Genomic DNA, 17,912 nt, shown 5'->3' on the forward strand with positions numbered 1-17,912 from the left:
TAATATGAACAGTATAGGAAGAAATTCAATTATTATGCTGAATCACATGAAAATGCTGATAGACGAACATTTCTTGACCTACAAAAATGGCAATTTCATGTGGTTTCATGAAAACCTAATTAGAATCCTATTATCTCCACTTTCAGGCAAAAAAGGCTGAAGTTTTGTCAGGGAATGTCATGATTCCCAACTTGACTTTCCTCCTGACTTTCCCTCAGAGTGCCACCCCTAGTTTCGTCTTGTTTTGTTTCATTATTATCAAAATGGGACAATTTATCTAAGTATATATTTCACACTTGAACCTGTGACGAGTTGGGGTGCTCGGGCCGTAGCAGTGGAAACTTCACTGGATATCAAGTTTTGCACATTCGATGGCTCACATTTTCGGGGGAGTGTTTACTCCAAGGCTCACTTTTTTGAGAGGCAATCCCACATGACAGAAGAGCACATGCTTCATTCCCAGCGCCAAGACTGCACCACGATGGAATATGAGGGAAAAAATCTCATCCTTGATCCTTCCCCGAAGGGCTTGAACCACGGATGAGTTTTTTCCCCCGGCGACTTTGTAAGTTTGCTCAGGACAGAAAGACTCCAGTGTATCAGCAGGAGTCGCAGCTTTGAGATCAAATGATATTCAGTGTTCTGCATGTAGTAGTGACGACATGATGAATACCCTCAGATAAGAAGGAAAAGCACCAGCAGTGTGTGCTTGCTTGATCAAGGGGTTGAACCAGCCGCTGCCTTGCAGGGCCGCTCCTAAGCATGCCCACTTCTGAGGAAAGTTAAGACCACCTTATTTTGATTATAGTGCTTTCCTCGGGCAGGAATTTTTATTTCGGTTTGAATCTTAAACCATTACATTTCCAGTGATGCATTTTTATGTTTACAATTGACATCTTCATAAAAGAATGAAACCTTTGAGCAACAGCTCAAAAGCATGAAGGTTGCCTGCAGTAAGTACTTAAATTATTTTACACCTAAATGGAGCCCAGTTGTTTTTAGTTAAAATTTAATAAACCTTAAACTGATGACCTTTCTTCCACAGAAAGGCCCAGAGTTGCAAAAACGAACTTTCCAATGAAATATATTTTAAGGAACTAGTGCTGAACAAAGGGCTATTTAAAGCTGAACGCTTTGTCAATTTATCAGCTTGTGAACATTCTGTTCCTGAATTCCCCACTGCTGCCGAATGTATAGAACGGTGGTGCCTTGCTTAATCGAATCTTATTGATTCGAGTGTGTCACAGTGATCTCATTGAGAGTAATCAATAGTAATCCAAAATCAATCAATCTGCTCTTGCACTATCATTTATCAAATCTGAATACACCAAATTATTTGTAGGCGTCAAAGTACAAAGAAGAGAAGATGGTTGAGCTGGGAAAGTTAATGGTTTATATTAAGAGCAAAACCAATATCTCTCTCTTTGTAAAGGGAGGTGTTTTAAAATGGGCTGTGGCTTGGACAAATGCATTTATCTGCTCATTAAAGCACTCTAGATTTATAATTCATCTTATTCCATTCCTGAGAAAAAAAGCCAAGGTTTCTTCTATAGGACTTTGCTGATTCAGCACAAGTGACATAAACGTCCACATGCCCTAACTTATTTAACAACAGCACACTAGCATTTTACAAGTCCGATAAGCTAAGTTTCAAATGCCTGTCACCCATCGGCTGGAAACAAGGGGACTCGACTGACACAGGACAGAACTGCATCTTCGAACATCAGAAATGATGTTTAATAGAACTGGAGTGGAAAAAGGCGTACTTAATTTCTCCAGAGAATGTATAGCATAGATGCACCTGCTTATCAAAGAAGCTGCTGTTGATGCTGAAGGTTCCTTTATCAACATATTCACCTGTAATTTAGTCAAGGTAGTAAATCCTTCTATTCATTGTGGCACACTCAAAAGCACCCCTGCTATTTAACTTGAATGAAAAAAGGCACAGAGTGTCTAAAACATTTACTTTTGCTAATGTAAAAGTGTTGGCATTTTACTTCGTTCCCGATAAGCTGGTGCCAGTAACGGAGTGATTATTCTTTTCTTATTCAAAGCCTATCAGCATTTCGAAAAGCTCTCTCAATCTTATCAGGTGTATGAACAGCACAGTTACTGAAAACAGTTTGTACTGCTCCTCTCTCTTTCTGCCAAGCTATCTGATCAACCCCCCCAACTAACTAACTGTATTTACACACAATCACACAGAAGTTGAATCTTCCACGCCCTGTAGCCAGACTCCAGTTTGCCATGGATTTTTGTGCTGGGACATTAACTTAACAAAAATGTCAGCAGTGAGTACCCCAAACTGACAACAATCAAGAAAACACCATAAAAGCACTCAACTAGAATGTACAACAAACAGACACAAAAGGAAAACAAATAGGAAAAGCTGAAGGCAATCTCTTTGGAATTCGAGAGGGGGTTAAAATATACTGTATATACAAATACGGATGAATCTCATGTACTTACCTCTAATCAAAGTAAATGATCCCTTAGCAAAACAGATGAATAGAAACAGAAATTTTAAAAGAAAATATTGCTGCAATTGAGGGGGTTGAGGGAAGTGTTCTAGAACTGAGCAGGCATTTCCCCCACATTTCAGATTATCTCAATATGGAGGCAGAGAGGTTCTATAATGTAAGCAAAGTAAGACAATAGACAGTATCACCGAACTTACCCCATAAACTGAAGACAAGATAGAAATCAAGGCTGTCACATATGGTGACCACATTCTCAGGACAGATTTTCCAATCATTAAAACCCTCATAAATGCTCTAGACATTAAAGTTTTGTTCACTATAAGGAAATAAAAAAAATTTTTTTTAAATACAATTTGAGTGTTTAACCTCTTGATATTTTTCTCATTCTTCAGACTTAACCAACTGAACAGTTCCATATAAAGGTATGAGGAAAGAATCATCATCCTGGCTAACATAAGCATCATCCGGGCTAACATGGATCTACTCTCCATTTCTATTAAAAAAAATGCTTATACCAGTTCATGGTTCATACGAATTGAGAGACATACCTAATCATTTATGGGTAGTTCTTCGGAGCATGAAAGACAACAATGACATTTATAGAACATAAGAGAAATCTAAAATGTACTTGGACAACTGAATACTAAATTTCTGACCCTGGGAAAGAATCTCTGCTTGGGCTTCTGTGCATAAATTGGCCATTTGTTCCTCACCTCCTTTTGCTGAATGGCTAGGAGAGGACAGAAAAAGGCGGCCACATGCTCCCACCTGAGCCCAACTCCTGATTCTGTCTAGACTCCAAGAATAGAATGGGCCTTTCCTTAGATGTGTAGAGCAGTAAGATGAATTAGCCAAGTGTGTAGTTCAGTACAATTCAGCTGATGGTTGCTTCTCCATCTGTGACACTATGATCCCATGACTGATGAGGCAGGTCTCATTTATGTCTATGGATAAAGGGATGCTTCTGTCATTTATTGGACCCAGTACCAACTGTATACCGTCACCTTCTCATAGGAAGAAGACACGATTCTCATCAACCATATATATCTATCCTTTTCTTTGGTCATGAACAGTTGGTTACAGGCATAATATCCCTCCTCAAAATATCTGATCTATTTTAATAGATTAGTGACAATGAAGAAAGCACTGTCAGAGGATTCCTTCATTTATGGAAAAATGAACATAATTTAACACAGCCAGCTTACGTTTTTGGAGAAGTTGAAGTTCTGTGATAATTTGGAATTATGGAGGGCAAAGGGCAATTGATTAAACAACCTCATATTTGAATTTTTTTCTCTAAATGAGTACCTTGGTCTCTATAATTTTTCATATTACTCACTATTTTTGTTAACTATGGATATAATTTTAGGCACTTTTCAAAGTAAAATAAATTCTTATAAATATAAAATGTAAATATAATAACTGCCTTGAAAAGAACACCTTTTAAAACATTTTAATTCACATTGTGAGTATTAAAAGCAAAGTAAATATATTTATTTAATGCGCCTTTTGTTTAAATTCTCAAAAGCCATTAGAAATAAGTAAAATCTTCCTAGAATCGATGAAAAATCAATTTTCATGTACAAGAGAAGCATTCTGATCATGGAGGAGAAAAAAATTAATATGCTTCGGCCTATTTTCTGTGCTTAAGCTCTTTTTCAAATTTCATTTTTCTTTTTGCATTTTGAATAAGCCACACAAAAAGAAGGCACAAGATTTTTTTTTTCCTCAGAAAATGTATGCAAAGTGCAACAAAAAAGAGATGTCCCTTGTTAAAGATGGATTGCCCATGCTCCTTCTGATTCTCCACTTCTTAAAGTCTTTATTTACTTCACACTTAGGAGCAACTGAGGTTCACCACTTCAATGACTTTTAAAGCAATAAATCCCTTTGTTACTTCCAAGAGAGTAGAAAGATTTGAACAAGTTTAAGTCATACTCCTTTTTTTTTTTTTTTTGGTACAAAACTCATTATTGTCTATGCTGTCTGTATTCCCACAGAGTTTTAAAGAGAAGTAAGCAAGCAAGCTGGTTTTCATTACACTTCTGCTAGCCATCAATCTCTGATATAATATGAGAATTTATCGGTAGCTTCCCTTTTATTTAGTACCATCTTAACAAATTGTTTGCAGAGAAGGTGTATGATGAAGCAAAGTTAAATTGACACATCTGTGATATGCCTGACAGCCTTCAGTATGCCTAGTATTAATTTGTTTTCTTTGGCTAGGTAAGTGCTGCCAAAGCATATTACACATAATGTGTACTTCCAATCAAAATGATGAAAAGTATATATGCAATTCTGTGTTACTCAAAGCAGTACGAGAATGCACAGAGGAACGTATAGGACAAAGACTGCCTTTTACAATTAAAATATAAATTTACTTTTAAGTTCTTTTTTTTTTTTTTTTGAACAACGTAATCCAATCCTAGGTAGGCTCTCCATGAGTTTAATAGTTCAAGTATCAAAGAGATTTTAAGTGCCAAAGCCCCAGCCATAGGTTGCATTTCTGACGGCCAGTGCTGAATGTTGCATATCTATATTCAAATGTACAGACAGCTCTATGCCAGTATATTGAAGTGCACTTTAATTGACCAGTGAGAAGTCAATTTACTTAAAACTGCTCCTTTTCTTTTAATGCTTTGTCTTAGTGAGTTATCTTCCAAATATACATTTGTTGCCATAAGTTACGATGGCATGACATCTGAAGAAATCAAAGCATAAAAAGCCTGTCCTCCAAACATTTTTAAATTTTTTTCATTAAAAAGAGGACGGATGCATGCATATGCACACACGTGCATACCACACACACTTACACCACACCACATAACCTAAATCCTCTCAATGTGATGGTTTTGTATCATTGATTAGAAAAATACATTTGGAAAATAATGAGAAATATTGTCCAAGTCAGAGAAAAAGAAACACCTGGCACTTCTGTAAAGAAAAAGTACAGAGGGAAGATTTGTTTGCTAAAACTCTGAATGGGAATTATTTTTAGTAGCTGAGGTTTCCTAGATCTTAGAAAGTAGAAGTCTAAAATGAACCTGACACAAGAATGAGATGCCAGGTCAATCCTTCAAAAGGCAAAGGTTGTCAGTTATCACCCTCAGATAATAAGAAGCTAACTTTGACCTGATGGATTGGCAAAAAGAAACAGTAGGATTTAAAAAAAAAAGAAAAGAGAGAGAAACATTAAATTTATTAAAGTGCTATACATACAAGTAACGATAGGAAATGAATCTAGGAATTTAAACAAGCATATAAATAACAAGAATTACAACAGAAAGAGCAGTTGGCTAAGTGTTCTTTCTCAACACTCTTTCAGATTTACTAAGCAAAATCACAGAACTCTAAACTTACCCCTTAGAGTAAAATTCAAAAATTCTGAAATCTGTGATGTACTTTGGAGAAATAGAACACTTACTAGTTTTCTATATTTGCTTTCAGTAAAAAAAAAAAAAAATGAGGAAATGACATATTTATGTAATACAGATAAATAAGATTCCTATTTATTGCATTTATCTGAGACCTATCATGTTTACATTCAGATACATTTGTCAGGCCCTTGTATTAAAAAAAAAAAAAAAAAAAAAAGGAATGTAGCCAAGAGCTGATTCAAAACTATTTCTTGGACATGGGCCCAAACCATTAAATTATGCATTTAATATTAGTAGCTTATTTCCTATTTTATAAATTATTTATGATTACCAGCTTTTGAATTTAGGAATGACAACAGTTAAAAATTCATAAAATCAGAAACAAATGGACTTATTAGGTTACCTGTTACCTGTCTTTCTATATAGTTAAACCAATTTAGTTTAAAATCAGACCTGGCAAATACCCGAAACACTAATTCCAGGTTAAAATCATGCCTGGCAAATTGAACTGGCAACTAATCGATCAGAAAAATACTTGAGATTCACTTTATTTTATAAATGTAATGAACACCTTTAGCAGCCTACCTGTAGTATTCTACACATATAACTCTTCCCACAAAGGTACATATTTCACGTGTGTACTATACATGCAAACACACACGTGTGCGTATTCTATCGACTGCTTAGATTTTAAAGTACCATATGTGTATTGATGTATTTATAATAGTACAGACCATGTATATCCATATACACATGGTGATGAAAATAATCAACAGCAAAACATACGAAATGCAGTCAGGAGAATGAGAAGCGGCAGAGATGCCTGGCGTCATCCCTGCACCATCAAATATACACATAAGTATGATTGGAGAAAGAGAACCTAAATATTTCACTGTCAGAGAATGTAGAGAACTGCAATTCATTTCTATCTCAAGCGCTTTAGGACAATGACAATTTAATACAAGGCCAGTGGATGTAAAAGAGATAAAAACTGAACAAACTGGGCCAGTGTAATCAAAGATTTTCTCCAGAGAGCTGGCTAGGGCCAGAGCTCATATGCACTTATAACAGATCAACGTTGTATTGTTTCTCTCTTCCATGAATTTGCTATGAAGCAAAATTCCAAGCCAAGCCTCTCTACTGCAATGACTTTAAAGTTCTATTGAAATACCTCCGATGCTCTTCTCTTATTTCTAAATGCTTAATAGGTGGTTCTAAAAAGTTTATTGATATTAATTGGTTTCACAGAAATCACTGCTATTAATTGCCACTTGTCTGACAAAGTATCAACCATAAGCACAGAATTGAATGTTTTATGAAATCATACAAGCAAAACCTTCGGTACTGTACAGCACTTTAAAAGTAAAACAAAGAAATATTTTTTTTAGTCACTAGGCTAAAACAAATGTTGAGGAATTTTTCACAAGTGATACAGACTTGAGACTGGGCATTATGCCTACCTTCCAAAAGAAAGGTCTCTTCTTTGTCTGTAGTTCTTGCAGGAGTAAGGTATTGTGAAAGTATTGTTAAACAGACTCATAGAGAAGTTACCTGCCCTCTTTGATGAATAGCACCATGTATCTAAAATTAATTGCAAAAGTATGGCCCAGCTAATGAGATGGTCCTTATCTTTTCTCAGCACAGGAAGCACAAGTATTTTTCTGCTGGCTCAATATTTTATAAAAATGCCTAAAGTGTTATTAACTAAGTAAAAATCTGATTAAAAGACCTCAAAGACCCAAATTATCGTAAATTCTAAAACCTGGAAAACCAGGAGTTAAACCAGATTTCCTATATTATTTCCTTTTTAAACCTTAATTTCTTTTCTTTTTTACTTTGAAAAGAAAACCAAAGGGGGGGGGGGAATCTTTTCTCCAGCTTCTATTAGCATTTTTAAAAACTGAATTACAATATCCTTTTTTATAAGATGGTCAATATATATTACAGGTCAGATTAAATCAAAGAAATATATCAAAGGCCGTCAATTTAGAATTAAAAAAAAAAAGAACAATGATACCTTATTGGGGGGAAAACACTGGAAAAATGATCATCCATGCAAGAGAATTAATGGATATCCACAAGGGCTTTGCTAATAACATGGGTTAATTACCGCTGCAACACACAAGGCTCAGTAAATAAAGCAGCAGTACCATAAACACATTAAGATGAGAAACCATCACTTTAAGAACCAGCCAACACCAGCACCCTTGCCTCTGCCCAGGAAAGGGAAAGCTGTTTTCCAGCCCTTTCTGTCAAAAGGAGGATTTCTAAAGTTAACCACCAAACATATATAAGGTAATACATAAATACACTGACACAAAGGGCTGGTGAAACATGGGGTGCCCATCATTTACTCACCACTCCCATTCCACATTTATTCCATTAACTCAGGAACACTTATTTTTGCTTACTCCAAGGAGAAAATCACATGTTACATAAAATAAACTGTCTGGCTATTTTGACTATCTATAGTTTGGGATATGTAGAGTGGCTATTAAATTTTCAGAAAAATAGAATTAATCTATTTGCTTTAGTGCTGTGATGAGCAAGGTTACAGATTCTACAGCTCCAGAACACTCACTCCTAAGTGCAGCTAGTTGTCACTTCCAGCAATTTACAAAGAAATCATCTGAAAACCCCACCTACACCACCTACCTTTAAGTCTGCAGGTGTTTGCAACAGACTTACAGAGAAGACACAGGAGGAAAAGTAAGATGAGCTCCAAGTCTGGAGTTTAGGTGTTCTTTCTTAGAAAAATAAAAAAGTGTCTGTTCATAGTTTTCAAATAATATCACATCTAAAGTGATTTAGGCAAGCTCCTATCTTTTTTTAAAAACATTTGAATCCACTCAGATTTAGGCTTTTTGTTGCTGTTGTTACTGTATAAATTTTTCCTTCCTGCCTATTTTATCTCAGATATTTTGACATTATAGTATTACTTTTGGATAGTTGTGTTTCAATTTACATTAGCTTTTAAAAGGGAGAGAGGAGGCCGAGAAAAAAAAAAATCAAAACCCTGACACAGAAAGAGTGAACCATACAAAATAAACCTTGCATACCTCCAAAGAGGAATTTTAAAATACAAATCTGTTTCATTTGCAATGCTTGGATTTCTATGATCAGGCTGAATCTACTAAACTGTTCCTCCTCGCCTTGCGTGTCTTGGAGTGTTTCAATTGCCTTTCCTTCTTCCAACAGCTGTGACAACTGTTAAAACAGTCAGTAAAATTAAGTCCGCTCTATAATCCTGTAGTCAATGTTACATTTTAATCAGAGGTTGAAAGGGATTCATGTGATGAGCACACTCATTTAGAATGATTAGACGGACACATATGTCAAAATGAGCAGATATATTATTTTCATCTATGTATGCTATCAGTTATTACTGCTATTAAATGTGAAACAAGCTTTCAAGCATTATGTTCTTTAATGTGCTGGCACATTTCCTAAAATAAAAAACACATAGTTATAGGTTAATATTTTAGGCTCTCCTAATGGTGGTCAATAAATTGTATGAATCTTTTTTAACAGTCTCCAAAACAGAAATTGCCTAATATTTTCCTCTGAAACTGCATAACTCTGATTTCATTTCTATGTATACGCACACGTGATAGGGTTTAACCCAGTACAATTACTATGAATATTAATAGCATGTATAAATTCTGTGGTTTATTAATTGAGACAGAGAGGCAGATGTGTTGCTTAGCATTAGATCTTTCTGTCTGTCCAGTGAACCACGTAACCATCAGAACTGCATCCAGACAATAAATCTGTATTTTTTAAAGATGACTTTTAATTGAGCCAAAAAGAAAGCTAGTTTGAATCTTGCGCCAAAGCCAAAAGGACATGTGCCCTGATTTCATTTAAATGAATCTGCTTTTAGAGGCTTATTTAAACAAATTATTCAAATTAGCTATAAGAAGTTAAATTCAAGAAAACTACTTTAAAAAGAAGCCTCTGGGGAATTTTTAAAGTTTGTTTTGTTTATTTATTTACAGGAGAAAGTTCAGAATCTGGGTGAGCTTGGATAACGCCTTCTTCCTGACATGAAGACATTTACACCCTCCAATTATAAGGCCCCAGGTGCACTAACCTTCAAACTACACTTGAGTGGGCAGTCCTACCTTTGTTTATTTTTCATTTTTATTTTCACACAATTTAAGGTTGTTTCTTGCTGTGAGTGTTTCAAACTGGATGCAACCTTCCAAGCTTTCCGTTCCTCCTACGTCCATCTCTTGGAGAATATCCCTGTGCGAGTGTGTGTGAGCACGTGCGAGCGTGCACAGACGTATCTACACACACTCACACTCCTACACACACGAGCGACCACTGAGACTGCAAGTCAGTTTTCATCTCTTACTTAATTACAAAGCAATGCAATATGCAGTCACTAAGGACAGCTAGTGGACATCTACCTATAATGCACTAAGCTCATCTTCGCGAGTTTTAGATTTTCTTCACAGTCTATAGAGAGATGTTTGCCAAGAGCACTCTTTTCAGAATTATAATAGTTGGTATTACTGTAATGTGAAAGCAAAGCAATATAACTGACTCAACAGAAAGATAATCCAGTGACGGCTCCCGTGGTATATACTAATATTTTATCTTAACAGTGGGTTGAAATTAAGTTTGTGACCTACTCATTTACACAAGAATGCCTAATTTACTTGTCCTACCCTCATCCACTTCTCCCCAACCTTTAGTGTTCCAAAGATACATACACACACACACACACAAATCCCTATGCATAAAGATATTCATAAATCCGAATTAAACTGCATATAAGAACAAAAGTACTTTTCTGTATTTTCTGGACAGGATACATGACACAAATCCACAATCTCAACGTTGTCTATTCAAGGGGAAATTTTAAAAGTCACTACTGCTGCTTCTTTAGTTTTTTCTCTCCTTAAATATTTATAACGTGTGAAAATCTCATGTTACTTAATGGACTGATTTGTCAGTTAAGTGCTGACTTAACGCTAACCATGCAAATAACATTATTCTAGCCCTGAATTGCACAGGGCTAGTTTTTAAATTGTTCTCTGAAGGAGAATTAGTAAATGTGCAATTTTGCCTCTAACTCTGCGCGGTAAGAAATGACAGAGAGCTGAAAATATCTGTCAAACTGCAAATACATAAGAGGCACTCAATAGTATAAATCATTTTGAATATTGTATTTTAAAACATCTTTCCTTGGGAAAATGGGTCCTAGTAAAAGATGCATTTTAACAGTTCACTAAGCATGTGTGCCAAGTGCCTATTCTTAGCACCTGAATAAGAAGTGACTGTCACACAGCTATTTTACTGACAGTCACTGAGCTTTGCCTCAAAGGTAACATTGTAGTCAGAGAACAATTCTCGACTTACTGAATTAGGAGATCACCCTCAACACAAAAGGCACAAGACAGACACAAACAAGCACTCGTGCACACAACATTCCCGGGGCATTACCTGAATCCTTGTGCAAAGATACATTCTGTCCACCCCCACACACACACGCACCCCCACGGCGAGTTTTAAAAAGGAAAGAAAAAGGTACCTACTCTTCCTCGTAGTGCAGGGAAAAAGATTCAGGCAGGCAAAGTTCTACCGAATCCATGTGCGACCGGCAACCATTATTTGTGCACCCCAGCTATAAATCAAAGTTTCCTTGACAGAGCACAGTGCAATTAACACAAATGTTCTCCTAGTGACAAGCCTATAGGCACAGCCAGTTGGGACCAAAGCTCTCACACTCTCCTAATCAAGGACTTAAAGCCCCGATTGGAGCTTATTAATATGAAGTAGGGCTTTACATATGCAGTCCCACCGGCCCAGGCGCGCAGCCGATTGGGGGGCGTCTGCCCAATCAGGAGGGAGGCGACGGGAGGCTGCACGGAGCGAGCGGAGCCAGGCAGGTAGGAAGGGTGCAGAGAGCCGCGGGCACTGAGAACCGCGAGTGGGAGAGGAAAAAGGGAGCGGGCACGGCAGCCATCGGAACGCTCCCAGGAGAGGCTGTGCTTTTTCTTTTCCGTCTGTCTTTCTCTCTTTTTCTGGGAAGCTACAAAAGAAACATAACTAACTTAACTCTCTAGGCACTGGAGGGATTTGTCTTTGGTTTCCAACCTAAGACCTGTTTTGCCTTGAAAAGAAGAACTCACGCACGCACACTTCCCAGTTAATTTGGGAAAGGATTCTGCGGAAGGTAGAGAATTAAGTTTGTCCTGCCGTGGTCTGTGTTTTAAACCCCTGGGGGCTGCTGCTTATTTAGTGCTGTACTTCCCCATTTATTCGTCGTAATCGCGTCTTTTCCTGGTTTCCTGATACATACTGGGCATTTGAAAAATCAAAGACAATTCTTCTAAATTGTCAGGGCACGTGAACCCCTGGGATCGTCCTCTCTGAGGTGGGATGCAGTTTTGCACAACTACAGAAGAGGAAATAGTGCGTCAATACAATCTGAGAGCATGCCTATGCAAATTATACGTGTAAACATTTCTTTACCTGCTGCCTCTCCACCTATAGATATACAATGCATAGCTTTTGAAAGCAAAGGTAAACAACGGCAGGACAAATTGGCTTCTCCAGTTACAGGGGTGGCGGTCTGAGGCCTGTAGGGGAGATAGTACATTAAATCCATCTCAGTGCATTTTGACAAAATAAAGACTGCGTTTCCTTTTTTCTTCCCCCCTGCATGGAGAGCATTACTACACAGTGCACTAAAAGTGTTCTTAATCATACTTATTTCAATACAAGCTTCCAAACTGGGAGGCATATACAAATATATATGATTTTACCCAAAACATCAGTTTCCAAATGAAATGCAGTGTACATATTTGTTTCTTTACATAACACACCCCGAATCATAAAAAATCAACCCAGAAACATTTTGTAAATCATCGCACAGTCTGGCCATTATAAGGACTAGTTTCAAACAGATAATAATTTAGGAAACTAAAATTCTCAATCAAAAGTTTGTTTGTTTGTTTTAAGGGCATAAGAAGAGAAGATTATTTTTCCTTCAATAACGTAGAATGTGTTCTTAGTTTTCTTACAACAAAGAGTTTTCTTAGGTCCTATTTTGAACTACAGGCTATTTTATACTAGCAAATATATTGGAATAGATGCCAGCTATTTATGGCAAACTGCTCCCTTATGGAGAGTGGAAGACCCACAATTTTGATATAATTCAGTTCTTCTGCTACCAACCTTTTGCATCTTAAGTGTTCCACGATATAAATAGTATAATCTTGAAGATCAAAATAAATTAGTTCAGATACTCAGTGTGCGCTGAAGTCACTATATCAGAACTCAACTCTCTCTCTCTCTCAACCCTTTCAAATTTTCTAGGTCTTTAAAAAAACAAACACTAAAATAGAACAGCCGCATTAAAATTCAGAATGTAAAAATGACAGACATGATTTGGTCCCCCCACAGAAAGAAAGCAATTTTCCTGCCATGTATTTGGCCATATCTAAGATATGGGCCTGATTCCTTTTATTTGTGGTCTAAATTCATACAAGTTCTTAGATGAGAACTCACATAGCAAAAATTGTGCCTGAGAATACTGTATAAAAGCAGGTAGTAAAAGCTTAATTACCAGTAGCATTATGCTGTCTATATTGTTAAATGTGAACTCTGCAATTAAGATGTAAATTTGGTTGTGAGCAGTGAATTAAAAGAGCTTTGAGATGTAGGAGAAAATCCAAGCATTCTGCAGACACCCGGAAAAAAAAAAATTTGTCTGTTCAATCTAAAATGAGACATGTAATCATTTTATAATTAAAAAAATAAATAAAAAAGCATTTGAAATCGAACCATGATTTTTCTAAAATACAATAAAAGAAATATGGAAGCTAATACTGCATTAGAAAGAAAGAAAAACATCTTTGGTTCAAAGATCACTATCTTCATTTCTGAACAAACCAAAATTCTCAGGATAATCAATAGATCCAGTTGTACACATTTTTAAACAATATCCCAAAAACAGAGTTTTTTTTTTTAATTTTTTCTAAAGACTCTTTTTTAGAAAAAATAAAGATTATTTAAAGTACTCAACCCATCTTAAAGCACTCGATACATTCAGATTTTGGACCTGTGCAGAATCCTACACTGTATTCAGTTTCTTTGCATTATCACGCTGTGACAGAACCTTTTATTATTCCTTTGAAATGGCTTTTTAAAGACAAGATTTGTAGTCAATTATTTACCGATGGACCTTAAGTCACCACATTTCATTGGAGTCTTTTACTTCCCAGAATTTTCTTATTTCCTTTTGGGTACTTATTTGCCCCATTATAAACCACTGGATTTCATTGGTATATATTTTAAACATATTTAGACTCTTCCATGTGTAAGTCTCTTCTGTGCTCACAGAGACACATGTACAAACATACAGCGCATTGTCCCCACTGATCTTTCACTAACCATATTTCATCAATGCAAGGTACACTGTCCACTGAGCTAGCTGCTTTCTGAATGACCAAAAGTATACTAGTGGATATACTACACGGATCTGTATGCTTCCCTTTGGGATCAAAGTGTCACCTTTACAAGTCAAGGACCTAAGATTACACCGACTGTCTTGAATCCAGTTTAACCAATTTAAAATTTAAAATAATATCTACTGCACTAAACTCGCAAGACAGCTTCCAGAATATTTTATAAACACGCAGCTTAGTCATCTCCAGAATCTTCCCTAGCCACAGTTTTCTCACCTTGAAGGAGGAAACAGTGGATAATCACAGGGAATACACACATCATGAGCAATACTGAGCATAAATCTTTTAGAATTTCAATGACAAAGGATATGGGGAAAAAATGAAACAAATAGATAAACAGCCTAGAATAAACACATATTGCTAATCAGTCAATACACTTCACAATCCTACCACAAGGAGTCTACCCAAAGCAGGAAAAATGGAACTAAATAAAAGAACCTCTTAGGACTATTTCACACAAACTATTAATCAATTAGTTAATATCCATCTATTATGCATCAGGTCTTGGGTCCATGCATAGTTTCAATCTCTTTTTCCTTACGCAATGCAGTCACAAATATCCAGACAACTTCATCCTCAGGCCCCAACTCATGCACAGACACCAGCAGAAAATATACTTCATTTCCATTTGAAAGAACAGAATGGCAACAAGCAAAACTCAAGTGCAAACAAAAAAACGTAGCTTCCTGTTTTCTGTACCGGAAATTTTACTGTATTTTAGTCAGAATCCTTTCCTAAAACATTCTAACAATGAATTCTTAGGCTGATGATGAGAAATGTTTCATCTTGCCATTATTGCATAGTAATAGCTACTTTTAGTTCCCATCTTCCTTTTGTGAAAATTAACAGGACTAATCTGTATTAAAATGCTTCTAGCTGTCACACTATTTTTGAAGCAAATTTTTATTTTAGATTGCACATCTGTTATTTGTTAAATATTTAAAACTAAACAAGGCATAACAAATTTAGATTTTCAAATCGCCTTACAATCTATCTTTGTGGATCTTTCCTCAAGACCATAAACCCTTAAAAAAAGCTGTTTAACCCTTTGAACCATCTTCCCTGCTGTCTTTGATGGATTTTGTATAGCATAATGTACCATACTGCAAAAAGCAAATCAAGACTATTACAAACTACTATCTTTAGCTCTAAAGAAAAGAAAAAAGAAAAGCCACAAATGAACATCCCTGCGAAAAGAACCCTGATGGGCACACAGGCAGCTTAGACACCAGGATCCCTTCTGCATCCTCTCGTGACTTGGGTGGCCTTGAGCAGGTCATCTCGTTTACCTATGCCTCTTTTCCTCATCTGTGCTTTGGGATTTCTTTTATGCTTTAAACCTGTTTAAGAACACACCTTTCCCACTGGGAATATGAAGACTGCTTTCAGAGTCAGTATGACTACTTTCCTCTCTATCACCACCAAACCCCTATCAATTCATCATACCTCATCTTCTGTTGCCTTTCATTTCTAGGGCACAGGCTTTGATATTTAAATTATTGTCTCGATTGGCAAGAAGCAATCATTTTGACTGAAAGTGATCACTTCCACAGAGGCACTAATAAAAACCGTGCCTTTTGACAAACCTCTTGTCTTATAAATCCATCCCATTCCCAAATTACCAAGTCCTTGTAAAAAGTCCATTCTCTGGGGAGCAATTACCTCACCTCTGTAAGACACCAAACTCTTTTTCCAGTATTTGTGAAAGTGGGGGGGGATCAAAAGAAGGCAGAGAAACTAATAGAGGCAATTTGGTTTCTGTTTAATTAATTCAGGTTTATTTCACTTTCATTTCATCAAGCTATTAAGATACATGGTAAAATATCAGGAAAGATTAAGTTATAAACTATAGTAGCTTCAGTGGGAACAGTGACGTTAGTTATGCTGTATTTCCAACATATGTACCCTGGTGAAATACCCGATACGTTTTCTAGTATCCCATGAGTGTTCTACAATCTGTATGGCATGTATTTACAGAGCAATAGTTAACATTTTGAGATTATACATTAATAAATGAGTTGCAGTTATATTCTTTCCTGAATGTTAAGCACCATGAGCTAAATGCAGAAAACATTCAAGGTCAATGTCCCATTTTAGACCTTTTCAGGCAGCTGTAATATTATGATAATCAAGCTTAAAATATTCCTATAGAAAGAGTAAATTAGCCTTTTCACTTGAAAGATGATTATGATAAACAATAAACCTAAGAGAGGACAAAATCCCTATTTTTAAAAGCCATAAATTGTTGACTCAATCATGTGTGTGATAGTGTTGTCCAAAATAAAGGGTAGCTTAACTCTGAGAGGAAGGGGGTGGGGGTGGGGAGTAGTGGAGACAGAGAGGGAGAGGCAAGTGAACAAATATGACAGAGTTTAGAATAAGCAATACTTGCTTTGATACTAGTAAGATGATCAAATTATCCATCTTAACCACCCCATTCAACATTGATGCGAAGTTAAAAATGCATGTGGCCATGAAATACCCAAAAAAACACAAAGTATTTTTTTTCCTGACTTAGAGGACTCTTCAACCCTATTTGAAAGTTCTCTTTTCCTATTGTTTCCTTTAACCCTTTCGTCCAAATTTTCAAAGGACTACTAAAAAAAAAAAAAAGGAAAGTGAGCTGTATAGCCTCTGGTGTCCATATAAACAGGCTTAGAGGCTATTACTTTTTTTTTTTTTTTATGTTAGAACTGTCTGACACACTCTTCTAAGGTTCCTTTTTATAAATGAACTCATTTGATAAAAACGTGCTTCCCCCAAGCAAGGCAAATTAGGGGTGTGTGTCTGTCATGCCTGGCGGAAGTCAGGAGATGGTGGAAGGCCTCAGCCCCTGGGAAGGCCTCACAGCCTGCTCTGGAGTCAAGCCTTGGGCTCGCATTCCAATTATGAGGGATGAGGCTTTGGCCTAGGGTCATGCCATGGATCTAACTCTCAGTTTCCTTCGCTATTAAATGGGAATAACAGTAAGAACAATCTTGTACAACTGTTATGGGGATTAACTGAGTTTAAAGTAATTTAGCCCCATGTCTGGTCCTAGCTGGGGTAGGGTACGGATCGCCCGACCCAGTGGGCCAAGACATTCTGACTTGCACCAGCTGTCCTAGCCTGATAATTTACAGCCCTCCCTCCTTACACTCTCCAAAGTGCCTCGGTTTGGATAATAAATTTTACTGTCATCATCCACATAGTGAGCCTCCCATAAATGTTAGCCAAGCTATTTTTAAATCTCACTAAATGAAAGAAAAAATCTGAAGAAATGGCATTACCTGTTCATTTGGCCTTCATGTTTGACTAGGAGTTCAAGGTGCTTAATACGGAAAAGGAAACAAAGTGCAAGTATTCCCCCAGCAAACAGAGCAGGAATGTTTGCCCTAAGAGGACACGAACTGCTTGCTAGAATACTGCCACGCATATATGGACTCAGTATAATGAGAGGGGGCGAAAGCAGATGTCCCCCTTAAAGCTAACCATTGTTTTGTGCGTGAGTGTGAAGAACACAGATTTGGGAACGCTCAATGATTCTGCTGACTCTCCAGAGCATTCAATCGTACATTGTTTACCAGAAAGAA

General features: G+C 36.7%; 1 protein-coding gene across 3 annotated transcripts in view; it reads right to left on the minus strand.

Annotated features, from left to right (window-relative positions):
* Positions 1-17,912, minus strand: part of ESRRG (estrogen related receptor gamma) — a 569,800-nt gene that overhangs the window by 213,572 nt on the left and 338,316 nt on the right. The window contains exon 1 of one of the 3 annotated variants that reach the window (XM_006736791.3): positions 11,404-11,602. The exons of the other annotated variants lie outside the window; for them this stretch is intronic. Within the exon in view, the coding sequence (XP_006736854.1) occupies positions 11,404-11,459 (56 nt within the window). The 5' untranslated portion in view covers positions 11,460-11,602. Of the gene's footprint in view, positions 1-11,403; positions 11,603-17,912 lie in introns of those variants that run through there. 3 annotated transcript variants of the gene reach the window in all.

This window comes from Leptonychotes weddellii, chromosome 6 (assembly GCF_054177405.1).
Source record: "Leptonychotes weddellii isolate Sample4059 chromosome 6, ASM5417740v2, whole genome shotgun sequence".
Taxonomy (NCBI): domain Eukaryota; kingdom Metazoa; phylum Chordata; class Mammalia; order Carnivora; family Phocidae; genus Leptonychotes; species Leptonychotes weddellii.